We start from the raw sequence: 17325 nt of genomic DNA, 5'->3' as shown, positions 1-17325 counted from the left end.
AAAGTTCACACTTAGAAACTTTCCAACAGAAATCTGGCAATGTTATCCAAAAGGAGAAAATTCAGGTTGCAGGTAAAGTACGATCTTGTTAATTTGGTAATCCAGTACTGGGCTCCTGGGTCCAGCACTGGGGTCTCACTTTAAAACAGTTAAGTAATTTCGTTTCAGTATTTCGTATGATTTTTAAAGAATATCTCAAGTTTTCAAAAGTAGACATTAAGAAGAAATTTTGTAGAAAAGCAGACAATGGATTCCTATGGAGAAAATTCAGGTTACTAGTAAACCCGGTACGGATTACTTTTGCTGTTCAGTTCTGGGCTACAAGGTACAGTACTAGCTTCTCTCCTGATCACAGGTGAGTACTTCGGTTGATTTTATATGAATATTTTAAGTTTCCAAAACTTCACACTTAGAAGATTTTTCGAGTCAAACCAGTCAATGTTATCTAATGGCAAGTAAGTGAGTTACCAGTTTCCAGGTGAGTACTCGACTGGTGAAGTTGTGGTTCTGGGCATAGACTCAGGGGTCCCCCAGGGTCAGGTAGGTACAGCTGGTTCACCCTCAGCGGCGCAGGGGCGGTCGGGTGCAAAGGTAGTTAGGCCCAATGTTATCCAATGAGGGAAAGGGGGCCTCCGGTTGGTGGCTGCTGGTTAGCAGGCCACGCGGCTGCGGGAGCTGGGCTCCTGGTCACTTGCTCAGGGCAAAGGGGGAAGCAGGATAGGGCAAAGGGGGAAGCAGGATAGGGCAAAGGGGGAAGCAGGATAGGGCAAAGGGGGAAGCAGGATAGGGCAAAGGGGGAAGCAGGATAGGGCAAAGGTGGCACAGCCAGCGGTACTCGGGCCGCTGGGAGCAGGGTGCTTCTGAGCTGTCGGGCGCTCAATGTTATCCAATGGGAAAGGTAAAACGGGAACAAGGCTGCAGGCTCGGGGCGGAGACTCTCCAGGGGTGGCCAGCACTTCGAGAGGTAAGTTTGGATCTTGGAGCACAGGTAGGTACCCAAAAGGGAGGCACAGGGGGCTGTAGGGCGCCGGGGTGTCTTTGAGTGTCGGAAAATCTTACCCTCAGCTGGTCGCGGTTGGGGTGGGCCCTGGTTCTGAGTCTGCAGGCGGCGTTTGGTTTCGTCGAGGAAGGTCTTTGGGCACTGGACTTTTGGTCCCAGTCGCCGGGGGGACGTCCTCGTGGTCTTGGACCACTCTGGGCCGGGCACGGCGAGTGTAGAGTGGGCTGGTCCGGAGCTTCCTGGCTGGCACCAGGGGGGTTGCTGCAGCAGAGCCTCTGCTGATGGGAGTCCCAGTCTTTAGGAGGGTCATGGCAGGCAGGTCCTCTGGGTGTCCCGAGGTTGCTGTCCACAGGAGTCGCCGGGATTTAGGCAGGAGCAGGCTCCAGGATCGAAAGGCCGGTAGGGCTGGGGCCAAGTCAGTTGTTGTCGTCCTGTTAGCAGCTGCACGGCGGGTCTTCTTCCTCCTGGTCTTCTTTTCTTATCGGGATCTGAGGAAGGAAGGTTCAGGGAGCCTCCAAATACTGAATTTAGGGGCGTTACAGGTAGGGCAAGAGCAGGGACCAATAGGTACCTGTCCTGGGGTGGGTACACCCCTAGCCTGCTCCTCTCCTGTAGGAGGGGGCAGGAGCCTAGCTGTGATTAGGCAGGGCTCCCCCTCTTCAAGATGGCCGGAGACCGGGGATGTGCTTCATCTCGTCTCCCACACCTGAGGGGTGGGGTTGGCACAGGCTGGCACCCCCCCCCCCTTCCTGACGTAGTTTTTCCCGCCAGAGTGGGGGTCAGGACTGGTGGGGGCCAGTTGCTGGGTACGGCAAATGGTCTGGAAAAGCTCACAGAGGCGGCATGCCTTTGAAGCTTCCCCCTGCCCATCCTGCGGGAGGAGACCTAGCACCTCGCCCAGGATGTGCATTGTTGCAGGCCCAGGAGAGCAGGGGCTCTCCACCCAGGGGTCTAGCCACATGTCTGCTGTGTGGCAGCCTCTGCAGCCACTCAGCCCAGACGTGGATTGTAGGTTAGGTTTTCAGGGGGCATCTTAGGGTGCATTTTACATTAAATCCCACACAGGCATGAGTGCGGGTTTAATATGCTGAGAAGTTTGGTACCAAACTTGTCAGTCTTCAGTGTAGCCATTATGGTGCTGTGGAGTTCGTAATGACAACCTCCCAGCACCCTATACTCTTAATGGCATCACTGCACTTACAGTGCCCAGGAATGGCCCTGGGTACTGTAGGGGCACAGAGCTTATGCACCGGTGCCCACACCTCTGGCATAGGGCACCCAGCTAGAGGGGTGACTGAAGTTTGCCAGGGCAGTGGGTTCTGTGGGCATGGTACACAGGGATGTGTGCCATGTCTACTCTGTTTAGTTCTGTACTTAGACACTCAGCCTGCCAAGGCAGTGTGTGGGTGTCAGGGTACAGGCCCCCTGAGGGTGGCACAATAAGTGCTGCAGCCCTCAGGAGTATTCTCTGGTCACCATGCCCTGGGTACCTAGGGTACCATTTACTAAGGGCTGACAGGTGGCCAGAGATGCCAATTGGGTTTTAGTTTCAACACAGTTTTACGGAAGGAACACAGGCCCTGGGTACCTGGTTGGCAGGAACCCAGGACACCCACAGTCAAAGCACATCAGCAGTTCAGAAAAAAGTGGGGGCATATCAATGCAGGAAAGATGGCACGTTCTCACAGTAAGGCAGTATCAGGGGACAGTGTTAAACATTTGATGTACACATCAGTCGGCAAATGAATTCACACACTCAAGAACTGAACTGTAGGCCAATTGTTTTTGTATAAAAATATACTGTTCATTTTTAGAACCAAGCAAGCCTGGAACAGGTAAGCAATAAATACTTTTCAGTAATAAGTTACTGGATATAGAACAGTTTGAAAATGCAATAGAAATTGTACTTCGTTTGATTTACAGGGGAGCAGTAGTATGCAACACTTAGCAAATACATTACATTGAAATGAATAGGCTTTTTCAGTAAATTGCAGGTAAGTTATTTTACGTTACTTTTCTAACTCAGTGTTGGATACCTAGATTTAGCACTGGGATATTTCCTAGAAACAGGTAAGTGATTACATTTTAGTTATTCGCATGATTTTTAAAGAATATTTCCAGTTTTCAAAACTCCACACTCAGAAACTTTTTGGAGCAATACATTGAAATGAATGGGCTTCTAAATTAAATTGCAGGTAAATTACTTTTCACGTTACTTTTCTGACTTATTGCTGGATACATAGATTCAGCACTGGGACATTTCCTAGAAACAGGTAAGTAAACACATTTTAGTTAGTTGTACGATTTTTAAAGAATATTCTTGTATTTCAAAAGTTGGCAGAAACTTTCACAAAGAACCACCAATGTTATCCTATGGAAGGAAATTCAATTCACAGGTAAGTTACTTTTACGTTACTTTTCCTACTCCATGCTGGATACTTAGATTCAGCACTGGGACATTTCCTGCAAACAGGTAAGTAAATACGTTTTGGTTATTAGTGCGAATTTTTAAAGAATATGTTTAGATTTCAAAACTCCACACTTTGAAACTTTTAGGGAGAAAACGTGTCAATGTTATCCTATGAGGAAAAACAGGTTATCGGTTTCAAGGTAAGTTCTCGGTCTTTGGAGTTGGGTTCTGGAGCTAGACTCAGGGGTCTCCCATGGTCAGTGATGCACTGTTGCACACTCAGCGGCACTAGGGCGGTCGGGTGCAGAGTGTTGAGGCCCAATGTTATCCTATGGAGGATAGGGGGATCCGGCTGGCAGCTGCTGGCAAGCAGGCCACGGGGTTGTGGGAGCAAAGCTCCTAGGGTTTAGCTCAAGTTGGGGACTAAAGTAGCACCAAAGGTGCACCCTCAGCGGCACTAGGGCAGTCGGGTGCTGGTTTGAGGTTGGTTGCCCTGTTGATTTCAATAGAGATTCTCTGGGACAAAGAAACACTGCAAGCTCGGGGACGAGGATGTTCCAGGAGCGATCACCACTTCGAAGGGTAGGTTGGGATGTTGCGGGTTGGTTAGGCACCGCTGGGTTGGGCACACAAGGCCGGGGGGGCGTCAGGTGCAGGGGTGCCTTTGGACGTCGTATTTTCTTACCCGCTCTGGTCACGGTATGGTGGGTCCTCTGGATTAAGGCTATAGGCATGGTCAGGAGGCTTGAAGCAGGTCAGGGGTCGGTGGATCTCAGGTCAGGATCGCCGGAGGGACATCCTCATGGTATTTTTCCACTCGAGCTCGGGCCGGGTTCGGCAGGTGCAGAGTGGGCTGGATTAGCGGTTCCTGGCTGGCACCAGAAGCTGCAGTTTAAACACGTCCGGTGCTCAGGGGAGAAACAATCCTGAAAGTAAAGGCAGGCAGGTCCTTCGGGGTTTGTGAGGTTGCTGGCTGCTGGACACGCCAGGGTTTCGTAGGAGCAGGTTAGAGGGGAGACAGGCCTGTACGGCTGGGGCCAAGTCAGTGGGCGTCGTCCTCTTGTTAGCTCTGCACAGCTTCTAGTCCTTCTCTTCTTTTCTTGCGGTTGCTGGATCTGAGGAAGGTTGGTTCAGGGTGCCCCCTAAATACTAAATTTAGGGGTGTTAGAGGTAGGTAAAGGGCAGGGACCAATGGGTCCCTTCCCTGGGGTGGGTACACCCCCTATTCTTCCAATCTCCAGTCGGGGGTGGGGAGGCAGGAGCCTGTCCCTGGTCGGTTGAGTCCCCCATCCTCAAGATGGCGGGGACCCGAGGTTGTGCCTCGCCTCCCCCACCTTAGGGGTGAAGTTGGCAGAGGTGGGCACACCGCTCTTCCTCACTTGTTTTTTCTGCGGATTCTCCCAACCAAAGTGGGGTGCAGAACCAGTGAGGACTAGTTGCTGAAAGCAGCAAATGGTCTGGAGAGGCTAACAAAGGCGGCATGCCTTTGAAGCCTCTCCTTCGTGAACACTGCCCATCCTGGGGGGAGGAGGCTTGGCACCTCGTCCCAGGATGTGCATTGATTCAGGCACCCGAGAGCAGCAAGCTCTCGACCCAGGGGTCCAGAAACACGTCTGGTGGTGGCAGCCTAGGCAGCCACTCAGTGAGGTCACTAGGGGTTGGTCAAGTTTCAGGGGGAATCTCTAATATGCCCTCTGTGGTGCATTTTACATTAAATCCCACAATGGCATCAGTGTGGGTTTAATGTGCTGAGAAGTTTGATACCAAATGTCCTAATCTTCAGTGTAGCCATATGGTGCTGTGGAGTTTGTAAAGACAAACTCCCAGCAACATATAATCTTAATGGCAGCACTGCACTAACAGTGCCCAGGAATGGACCTGGGTACCATAGGGGAACAGGGCTCATGCACCTGTACCCTTACCACTGGCATAGGGCACCCAGCTAGAGGGGTGACTGATGTATGCCAGGGCAGTGGTTTGTAGGCATGGCACACAGGGGTGTGTGCCATGTCGACTTTTCACTTTGTTCTGCACCAAGACACGCAGCCTGCAAAGGCAATGTGTGAGTGTCTGGGTACAGGGCCTCCAAGGTTGGCACAATAAGTGCTGCAGCCCTGAGAGGCCTTCTCTGGTCACCGTGCCCTGGGTACCGGTGGTACCATTTACCAGGGGCTGACATGTGGCCAGCGATGCCAATTGGGTTAGTTTTGGGGAAAAAACACAGGCCCTGGGAACCCGATTGGCAGGGACCCAGGGCACACCAAGAAAAAGTGCATCAGTAGTCTGGTAAAAAGTGGGGGGGGTTACTGCAACAGAAACCCACTTTCCTACAGGGAGCACCTAACGTTACAGCATCTTTCACCATCAAAATAAACAAGCATTGGCATAGCCAATAGGTCTCGCCTTTGGGACCTTATAAGTGTTTAGGTATCCAGGACAATATCCTTGGTGCAACAACATCAACTGTTGCATGGCTAAACACTTATAAGGTCCCAAAGGCGAGACCTATTGGCTATGCCAATGCTTGTTCTCCATTACACCAGATGCTTGCTCCTAGTGATTAGAAAGTGTTGCTATTGACATGTGCCTACCCTAAAGATATGTGTAAATTCTCTTCTGCATTTAATCAACCTGGAACTTTTGTACTCCGTTCAATTATGTAATAAGACTTCAGTCTACTCAACTACTGTTCTCTTGTATCTCCGACCCTGATGTTTCTAGGGACTGCATTAATCACATAGTAGGTCAGTACTCTGTTACTATTGTGTACCTCTTTAAAATGCCTGGTCACAGGATAAGTTTTGTGTACTTGCACAGTGGTGCTACCTACATACATCAGTTCACACAAACATCTCAACACGTAAATGACATTCACTTTTGCAATAAAAATACTTTGATTTTATGGGGGCCTCTTATCAAATGAGGAGAAGAATTCAGTTCTGTTGACCCCATAGTAGCACGCTTTGCATGTACTGTATTTCAGAAAGCTTCAATCCTCTGTAGCCAATTTGTACTACATATCTACGGACTGCTTTTTACCAGTATGGCTTATACTTATTTTGCTCTCTTAAAAGTGAACCTTGGTTTCCTTGGGCAGAGATGCTCTAGCACCTGGTCGCTCGTTATCAAATGCCAGTATCCTGCTGATTGGTAACCACCTTCTGTAAGGAGGAAGGTACAGCCTAAACTCTGGATCCTGCACTTTCTATAGTGCCTCTCCAGATAATAAAAGGTACCACGCTTTTAACAATGATGTGTTTGTGTCTGTATAGTGAAAATGTTCTATTTTAGACAGTGAGTACTACGAGCAAATACGTGGTACTGCGATGGGCACCTCCTTTACCCCAGTTAAACTAAATTGCATATGGGCAGGTGGGAGGAGAAGGTGCTCCATGAACACTACACTAATATTTGGGAAAAGCATTTTGTTCTCTTGCACGTTATATAGATGACCTCCTCTTTATTATTTTGCTACCCGGATGAGAGTGCTGGTAGCTGCATTCTTTTATCTTTAATAAACTTTCAAACTTATTTTACTTTGTCACTTCAATATTGGCGTCCACCATCTTAGAACAGTGAAGTAAAGCAAGAAAAGATCATGGCCACTGCTTCATGATGCATACATGTCCGTGTTTGTACGAAGCCTGTGCACGTAAAAGTAATCATGCTACAGCATGCTTGAATTAATCTCAGCTATTCAGCCACTAGGCCCCCTCCAGAACGGACCACAAGCAACCCCAAAAAGGTTTCAACCTACTTCGGTCTCATCAGTATAGCTGGAGTCCTATGGCACACTGACCTCGGGCACCAATGCCTGGGCATACCAGGCGCACTTAGAGTATGAACTGCACCGGCAAGGTGATGGATGGAAATGCTTGAATTAGTATCAGCCACTGACAGTCACTCAGGCTGCATTCCAGCCAATAATTTTTCACCCACCATGCCACTCTAGTCAAAGGATTGCCTTATGCAAATCAGTACAGACCCTGCCCCGCATCGTATAAGTTTGTCCCAAACTGCCAGGAAAGGACTCTACAAAACGGACAACAAGCAACTCCAAACCGGTTTCAACCTCCTTAGATCTCATCATGGAGGTATAGCTTGAGTCCTATGGAACACTGAGAATGGAACCCACGTCAGGGTATGCCCATCACACGTTGGCTGTGTCCAAACTAAGGTAGCATAGTTTGCAAAATAACGATTGACTGGGATGCCGCCAGAGTAATTATCAGTGGCTGAGAGTATTTCATCCATCACTTTTTGTATATACTTCAGTGTTCTATATTAGCAACATGCATTTTTCTTTTTGCAAATGCAGAACAGCATAAGGGAAATCGCACTGACAAAGCCAAAAGGTCTGGTAACACCACTGAAAGAGGAGACCTAAAGCTTTGCCATTTGTTGTATTGATTGTATTTCTAACAATAACTGTCACTTTCCTTTTGTTTTCCATGCAGTTGTCTAGCCATTTCTTTTCAACAGAACTCTATTACACTGCCAACTACATCTGGCAAAAGCAGATACAGTAATGGCTGCACTCTAATAGTTGTGTCCAAAAGAATTGTTTCACCATCTCAAATCAGTTTGTTTTCTTTATGCAGAACAATGAAGGAGATGTTGCCTAATGCCTAGAGCAGCTAAAATGGGGAACCAAGTTCAAAACCTAATATTTGCTCAATGTCCTGGGATTCTGGGCAAACCTACCAGTAGGAAATACATGTGTGATGTAGACTGGCTCTGTTGAAGTACTCCAATGCTCTTGGACCAGGTTAGCGTACTTGTGTCATCAAATGTAATGCATAACCTTTTCTATTATAGTCTTTGGATAAATTACTGTCAATTTCCATTTTCAGGTGTCATCTGAAAGGATGAAACTTCCATATGAATCAATCTTAAGCATATTCTTTATTAGACATTAGTATGCAAAGACCGCCAGAGCTACAAGGAAACTTTTCAAGTCAACTTTAATTCTGGTAGTTTCAAAAGTATTTTCTGAAGAGGAAGCTGCTGAGGGGGAGGAGGCTGCTTTTTCCGGGGTGCAGACCGATAGAGAGATAGCGAGATAGAGAAAGAGATAGATAGAGAGAGAGCGAGATAGATAGATATATACTTTTTTTGCCAGAAACCTGATGCAATTTGACGGAGTGTGCCCCGGGGTCCCTGCCAATCAGGTTTCCAGGGTCTGTGGTCTTCCCCTAAACCTGTATTATTGTTTCGCTAAATGGCACAACTCTGGCCTACCTGTAAGCTTTTTGTAAGATTTATCTATGGTACAAAGGGGCATGGTAGCCACAGAAAGGCCTTTGAGGGCTGCAAAACGTATATTGATCACCCTTAGAGACTTCTCACCACAAACAAGCACCACTGCCATTGCAGCCTGCATGCTTTTGTGCAGCTAAAAGTGAAGAGTCGACATGGCACACATCCCTGTGTGCCATGCCCACCCAGCACAGCATGAAGCCTAGGTATGTCACCCTTAAGGCAGGGTACACTATGTCTCATGTGAGGGCCTATCTGCATGAGCAGACAGGTCCCTATAATATCTAAGGTCATTCTTGGATATTATGAGTGCTCAGTAAAGTCATCATAAGTATATGGTATGGAAACTGGTCGTTATGCGTTTCCTAGCATCATAATAGCTTTACTGAATACAGGGATGTTTGGTATCAAGCATCTCAAAATAATAAACCTGCACTGATCCAAGTGCCAGATTTTTCATTCCCTGCACTTAGGGGTCCCCTCTAGATATCTCCTCGGATATTCTCTGGGGAATAAACTGCAGAAAATAGAACTTCTCATTTGAAATGAAGACAGATCATAGCTCTTTTCAGGGACTCCCTCACAAAACAAGTGCAATGCTTTGCCTATCTTTAGCACTGTGCTAAAATCTTAAGGATTCCCAAACTGTCAATGGGGAGTTGGAGAACAGGCTCCTTTCTGTGCTCTGCTTCACTATTTGCTTTTTATATAAAGTATATTGATACTGGAAGCAGAGGATCAGAAGAACTCTTGCCCAAAGGGGAGCTGTTTGGTATCTTGGAATTACAGAGGATAACATGAGACTGTATTGGTCGGAAACCAAATAACACAATTTTGATGAGGCCGCTTGGTTTTAAAAGCAGGTGCAGAACCGAATGGTTCATAAGACATTTACCAGACATCTGTCAGGGTGATGATGGTGGGCCTGAACACTCTGGGCACTTCATGGAATGGCATGATTAAATAGGAAAAAATGTACGTGGATGTGGCAAAAACAATTCTCAATATAAAAAGGATTACTAAGAACAAGAGGACAGGGCCTTATTACTAGTTGGGTGCTAATTGCGTCCGTGCGTAAACCCCCGTTTAAGCATGGGACGGAATTATGAGTTTGGTTTATTTAAAACGTCCAATAATTATTGGATGCATTAAATAACCCAAACTTCGTTAAATATCTGCAGGTCAAACCTGACGAAATTTAACAGGGGAACACATACGGTATTTACCATAGCATGCAGATTTTGGTGCATTAAACAAAATCTGAATGTTATTCCCCATAAACTCGTAACCGGTGTTATTTATCGTACCTGATAAACAACCTACCCTGTGGTATCTTTATTTATCAGGGGCGATAAAAAGGCCCATAGTAATCTGAAAAGAAGCCCAAGTATCCCAACAAATGTTTTCAACATGATGGTTGTGAAACAAAAAGTAATGCATGCGAAATATAAAAGCAGCTAGGCTATCAACTCTTAACACCAGGGTGAAGAAAGTGCATAATCAATACTTTGAAACAACCATCATCAGTGGTTTGCATTCAGCATGTACAATGCGTCCAGTCTCCCAACTTTGCAAAAATGTCTACCTGGAAATCAGGGTGGACTCACTTTTTTGACTTGTAGAAGTGTTTGCCAATGTGAGATGGCAAAAGCCGCCGTATTCGGTCATCAGAAAGGAAGAGGTCGAAATTTTTCAATAGACGAAGTTTTGCTTCATAAGGTTTATATTCTTTTTTCAAGGTCTTGTATGGTATGATCTGCAAAGATTGATATATGTAAACAACATTTCAACTTTTACAGAATGTTGTGCAAGGTAGGACATGCACAAACACACAGTCACCACTCTCAACATGCAAGAGTGCTCTCAACTCATTGGCAATCATTAAAGGTTCAGAATAAACAAAACTCAAATAAACTATCATTTTATCAGATAAATGAAGCCACACCTTCAAGTAATAACAAACAAAGCAAAACTATTATTGCTACAGAAATAAGGGGAGCGAAAAAGAAAGCATATTAAACTTTTATTAACAGACCTTGAGATTAGCCACTAAAAATCAATACATTAAAAACAAACCAGAGTTTACATAGACTAAAATAACAAGCATTGACATAGCCAATAGGTCTCGCCTTTGGGAACTTGTGTGTTTAGCCAAAACGTTTGGCTATTCTGTAGAACATTGTGGCAGCAGTGCATCATGTTGAAAAGTTATAATAAAAATTGTTAAGCATTTTTGTTACCTGTATACAAACTAAGATGACATTATATACAACCTGATTAAAAAAAGATTTTAACATAAAAAATGTCTTCTAGTTTTTTTGTACTTGCACTGCTGGCAACTTCTTCCTGCCTGTTCTCATGCTTGTTTGTTAAACAAATAATGGGGAAGTGGAGGTTGGAAAACAGTAATGTAATTAGAACACGAGCAGTGGACGGACACTAGGGGAGAATCAACAGATGCCAGATTCCGAGGGCAGATTGACGTGATATTTAGGTGATGCTAAGGTGGTGCGCTGATGCAAAATGGTGGTGGTGAGTGATGTTTGGTGCTCAGGTGGTGCCACTATATGGTGTGGATTGAAGGTACGTTGTGGATTGTGGAGTTGTGAGTTGAAATATGATGCTTTGTGTGTAATTATGTGGTGTGTATTGGAAATGTGTGGTCTGGAACTGTGGTGTTGAGTGAAATTATGCTTAGTGAAATTGTGTCATGGTGTGGAGTGCATTTATGTTGATTGGTGGTATGTGGCATAGAGTGCATTATTATTTGGAGTGTATTTATGTTGCTTTGAGAAGAGTGCAATTATGTGGCGTGTAATTATGTGGCACTGAGTGGTATTATGTGGAGTGTATTTATGTTGCAGGGATACCAGCAAGCAAAGCATAGCCTCTACGATGTGTGACAAGACAAGATCTTGGACAGCAGATCAGAAGGTCAAAGACAGAGTGAAGGGCGCAGTTCTGAGTAGTGACTTGAACATAATTAAGAGCTTGGAAGCCTGTGCACGATTTGGAAATGTTGATGATGGAGATTATCAAAATTCTCAGAAACGTAGTTCAGCTTGTTGACAGGATGGAGGAGATCTGTCAGGCCCCTGAAGGTCTCTGTGGTGACGGTGTTTCCAGAGGAAGATCTAGGAGTCACAAGAGCCCACTCCTGTTCTCCTCCTCAAGCACCTCAGCCTCGCCCTCACCTTCCAATTGATTCAAAGACTTCCACTGTCCCTTTTTGTGCTTTCTAACTCATCCCACTTTCAGTCATTTCATTCAGAGTTAGTTGTGCCATAGATTTAAGCTGTACATCACCAATGAAGTCAACGAGGACCGCTGGAGTTGGTTCTACTGCCAGTCAAAGGGGCCACGGACTTTCTTTTGCAGCAAGCCTAACACGGATTCCCTGTCTAAATTACAGGTCCCAGGCCTAAATACAGAAATAAAACTGACTACGAACAATTATCAAATGAAATGAATAAAAACTTATATCGCGCAACTTTGCCCGAAGGCATCAAGGCGCAATTATCTAAAGTCCCTAGACAAATGTAGAAGTAGTCTGTTAGGTAGAGAAGGGCGGGTGTTGGGTGGGGCAGCGAGGCACTTCCCTTCCTGCTTCCACACCCTCATGACGTTCAAGAAGATTTTCATGTGGCTTCCCTTCAACACCTGCAGAACCATCAACCGGGCCTAACCACCAGCAAGTTGCACTACAGGAATGCACTCTACATAGGAATTGATGCGCAACTGACACGAAGACCCCAGATCATACAAAGTTCAGCTGCCAGACTCGCACAGAGACTTCCCCCTCGAACACACGTAACCCCCTCACCTCAAAGAACTGTGCCTCCCAGTCCAAAAACTGCCACTCTACAAACTCATCACACACACATACAAAGCCTTGCAAAACATCTGCCTCACCTCAATAATCGCATTAACTACCACATACCTACCAAAAGCTTCCACCCAGCCAGACTCCTACTCACACACATCCCCCGCATACACAGAACCAGATGTGGGGGCCAGGACTTCTCCTACCTCGCTCCCAAAGCCTGGAATGACCTCCCACAACATGCCAGAGCCGTCTCCTCAGTTGCTGAATTCTGCAAGAAACTGAAGACATGGGTCCACGCCTGCTTTTCAGCTCCAGGATGAGTTATGCGCTCTACAAACACCCATAACTTAATTGTGGAAGCACTGTACAGCGTACTGTTTTGTAGTTAGGTTTGTGCTGTTTAAATACCTTTACATCCATATTACATGACTTAGTAGTTGTGTGGTATAGAAGTAATTCTCAAATATGGGCATCGTTTATGGTTCTAGGTATGTCCTGTCCACCATAGTCTACTCAGCCTGTTGTCGTTGTATAGGTTTGTGTTGTATCCTTTTTTTTTTTTAAAGTCTTTTTATTGAGAAAAAAAAGGGGAAAAAAACCAGCTCCATAACATTGCACATCAGTGAGCAGCGGCAAATCATTGACAATCATTGATAAAAGCAAGCACAATCATAGCAAGATAGTCATCCTACCCATCATGACCCACCCACCGGACTTACACCCAGCCTCTATGCCACCCCCATTGACCCCCCCCCCCAGCTCAGACACTTAAGGACAGAACACCCCCCCCCCCTCCCCCTTCACACTACTCCCTACCCTGAATTTGCCACCCTAGCTCATAGGACAACCACCACTAAGGGGAGCCTGAGCGGAAGTGGCGTCGCACGCCTACAGCGATGGTACTGCACATCTATCAGCCAACGGCTCCAGTCTGTGCCCTTCTTACATCGCCTCTCCATTCGATTGCGAGTCCAACCACACCCCTCTATAGCGCCTCTAAGCTGCCCATATATGGTCCCATTTCTTAGGGTAACCTCGACTTTTGTAAATAACCTTCTCCGCCCGCTGGCACCAATCCAAGTCTCGCTCCCACTCTTCCACCGTTGGCGTTGGATCACTGCCCCACAACCGTACGACGTTCCTTTTAGCTACCATGCTCGCCAGGGCTAACCATACCTTGTCCCATTTTGGCCAGGTGATATCACTGGTAACTCCTAACACATACCACCTAGCCTCGAGCGGCACCTCCGCTCCCACCACTTCGGCCATGATGCCCGTCACCCTAGACCAAAATGCCCTGATCTTTGCACAGTCCCATAGAATATGGAAGAAGGTCCCTTCCTCCTCGCACCCCCTGAGGCAGAAGCGGGAGTCCGCATAACCTATTCGGTACTGTGTTGTTCGTGGAGTGTACGATCTATGCAGGATGCGAAGTTGAACCAGCCGGAACCCTGCACGAATCGCCACCTCCCTCGGGTACTGTAGGGCCTCCCCCAGTCGTCATCCTCCAGCAGCCCTAGGTCTGTCTCCCACCTTTCCCGCAGGGGCCCCAGTATGTCCGGGACATTGTTACTGAGTTTTTTATAAGTGAGTGAGATTGCTTTATCGATCATGGCGTCTAATAACCTGTCCTCCAGCGGGGCATATTCAGGCAGCTTCGTCACTGGGGCCAGGTGCCTGCGCAGGGCAGACTTAAGCTGGTGGTAGTGGAGGAATTCTCCGTCCTCCATCTGGTATTCGGCCTGTAGACCTGCAAATGTCACCATCTCTCCTCGTTTCCAAATGTCCCCCCAGCACCTCAATACCCATCAGGCCCCATCGGCGTAGGTCTTTCAATTCCGCCATGGCTGGCAGAAAAGATCCAGCCCACAAGGGAGTCTGCTCCGTAAGCTTTGCCTCCCATCCGAGCAACTTCGTCGCTCGTTTCCAGACCGTGACCACCGCTGCCGTTTGGGGAGGAAGAGGTCGGCCCCGCCTACCTCTAGTATATAGGGCTGCTAGGTATGTGTCGCTGCCAAAGGCTAGTCTGTCTACCCTGTAGACTGGTTCTTCCAGAGGTGAGAACACCCATACATTCACATTGACTAGTTGTGTCGCCCAATAATAGAGGCGGACATCCGGTACAGCTAGCCCTCCCTCATATGGGCCCCTTTGCAGTTTTCTGAGGGCTATCCTAGGACACCCGCCGTTCCACAACAAGGAGTGTTGCTCAGACTCAATCTTCCTAAAGATCTGGCCCGGGACCAGGAAGGGAGCACATTGTAGAGCGTACAGCAAGCGCGGGAGGGCCATCATTTTAAATAGCACGGCACGCACCATCAGCGAAAGTGGGAGCGATCTCCAATGCTCCACATCTCCGCGCAGCCGATCTAACTGCGCCGTGACATTCAAACGCAGGAAGTCTGATTCAGAATGCGTAATCCAGATCCCTACTTAAAAACATCCTTCCAGGGGATATCTCTGCATTCCGCCGGTAGCCAGGGCTGCGGCCCCGTTAACACATGCCCCAGGAACTTACCCCAGTTTATGCTATATCCAGAGTAAGTGCCGAAATCCCCTATGATTTCCATCAGCCTCTGAATGGAGGCAGCCGGTCTCTGTACATACAGGAGGATGTCGTCCGCGTATAATGAGATACGCTCCTCCCACCCCCCTCCCAGATCGATACCCCACACCAAGGGATCTGTCCAGATCCATTGCGCCAGAGGTTCCAGCGCTAGTGCGAACAGGGTGGGCGAGAGGGGGCAGCCCTGACGCGTGCCCCGGCCGAGGCGGAGCTCACTCGACAGCACTCCATTCGCACGGACTCTTGCCAGCGGTGCAGTATATAACAGCTGCACCCATGCTCGGAAGTGTTCTCCAATGCCTAATTTTCCAGAACTGCGTAGAGGTACTGCCATTCTATACTATCAAACGCCATATGGGCGTCTAGGGATAGCAGAGCTGCCGGCACCTCTGGCCTCGCAGAAACCTCCTGCAAGACCCCAAACAGGCACCGTAGGTTGAGACTGGTGCCTCTGTGAGGCATAAACCCCGAGTGATCCGGGTGTATCAGCGACTGTATAACCGCCCCCAATCTTGTGGCCAGAATTTTACCGAGGACCTTGGTCTCGAAGTTAAGTAAGGAGATGGGTCTGTAGGAGCTGCACAGTTCCTGCGGTTTACCGGCTTAGTGGATTAGAACGATCGATGCTGACCGCAAGTCTTTGGGAAATACCCCCACCTGCTTGGCTTCATTGAACATACTTAGCATGTGAGGTGCTAGGCGGCTTGACACGCAACCGAATGCTTCGGCCAGGAAGCCGTTGGGTCCCGGTGCCTTTCCCACCTGCAGGTCTCCCATGGCGTCCTCAACCTCCTTAACCATTATGGGTGAGTCTAGGATATCCCTATCAGTCTGTTCCAGGGTAGGCAGCCGCAGGGGGGCCAAAAAGTCTCGATATTCCTGTTCATGTCGAACAGTGGGAGCCCGATAAACCTCCTCATAGTACTGTGCGAATTCCGCCGCTATCTCCTCGCCCGTGACTCGCACAGATCCATCAGACCGTTGGATTCCCGGAATCCAGTTACGGTCTCGGTCTCGTCTCTCCAGCCAGGCTATCATTTTGTTGGCCTTGTCCCCAGATCATACACTCGTCTCTGGATTGCTAGGGCATGGGATCTCGCCTGATCAGTGAACAGGTCTCTGATCTCCTTTTCTAGGAGCCGCTGCCTATGCAACCTATCTTGAACCTGCTCCGGAGACTCATCCATCGCATTCTCTAGGGCCTGAAAGTCCCGTTCTAGTTGGTCAATTTGTGCGGTTTACTCCTTACGGCGTTTCCCGACCTCCGTCTGTACAAAGTCACTAGCCACCGTCTTGTACGCCTCCCACACCACCCCAGGAGAACTGACAGAGCCTACATTTTCCACTAAATAGTGGTCGACCCGTTCCCTAAAGACTTCCTGAAACTCCTGGTCCTTGAATAAAAAGGCATCCAAACGGGGAGGACCAGTACGATCCCGGTCCGGACCGCGCAAGTGCACCTCTACTGGGGAGTGATCTAATTATCCCTCTCGCTCTGTGACACCCACCCTGGAACAAATCCATGCTTCCAACCTGCGTGAAGATGTGGTCAATCCTGGACCCTGAGCCATGAGCTGCCGAAATGTGGGTGTATTGTCGAGTCGTGGGGTTGTGTGCCCGCCATAGCTCTTACAAAGTCCTGGAAGTGGCAAGTCCCACCCCTGACGGGGAGTGTCTGTGACCTATCTAGATCCCTCTCCATGAAGGCATTCATATCGCCCCCTAGGACCAGTATCCCTGGTGGCATATCCAATAGCAACTTTCCAATGTCTGGGAGAGTGGCGCTGTGTAACCTAGGCGGGATATACAAGGAGCATATAATAATAGTCCTCCCCTCCCATTGAGCTGCGAGCGCTGCGTACCTCCCTAGGGGGTCCAGCCATTGTTTCCCGATCACCAATGGTAGAGTGTTCCTAATGAGGATTCCCACCCCCCTCGAGCCTGTAGTGAAGCCAGCATGTGCTCGCATTGTATACCCGAATCTATTGAGGGCTTTGCAGTGGTTCCCCAGCAGGTGCGTTTCCTGGAGGAGGATGACATCTGGTGCATGTCTATGTAAATACTGGAGTACCATGGTGCGTTTAATCTTATTTTGTAGGCCATTAACGTTCCACGATAGAATGCTAATGTGCCTGGCGTGTGGTGTATGCATCTGGGGTAAATACCACAATCAGCCTAAGAGGCAGGTGCCTGCCCTCCCCTCCCCCCTCTTCCTCACCACCAGTGCCAGAGGAGCCAAACCAAATACATTATAAACAGAACAA

General features: G+C 48.0%; 1 protein-coding gene across 1 annotated transcript in view; it reads right to left on the bottom strand.

Moving 5' to 3' along the window:
• RSL1D1 (ribosomal L1 domain containing 1) overlaps positions 1 to 17325 on the bottom strand; it is a 202009-nt gene that overhangs the window by 103328 nt on the left and 81356 nt on the right. Inside the window, exon 4 of the mRNA XM_078663170.1 lies at positions 10277 to 10425. Coding sequence (XP_078519296.1) covers positions 10277 to 10425 — 149 coding nt within the window. The remainder of the gene's footprint in view (positions 1 to 10276; positions 10426 to 17325) is intronic.

The sequence above is a fragment of the Lissotriton helveticus genome, chromosome 10 (assembly GCF_964261635.1).
Source record: "Lissotriton helveticus chromosome 10, aLisHel1.1, whole genome shotgun sequence".
In the NCBI taxonomy this organism is placed as follows: Eukaryota; Metazoa; Chordata; class Amphibia; order Caudata; family Salamandridae; genus Lissotriton; species Lissotriton helveticus.
Note: the sequence above shows the minus strand (reverse complement) of the source record. Positions and strands in the feature narration are given on the sequence as shown.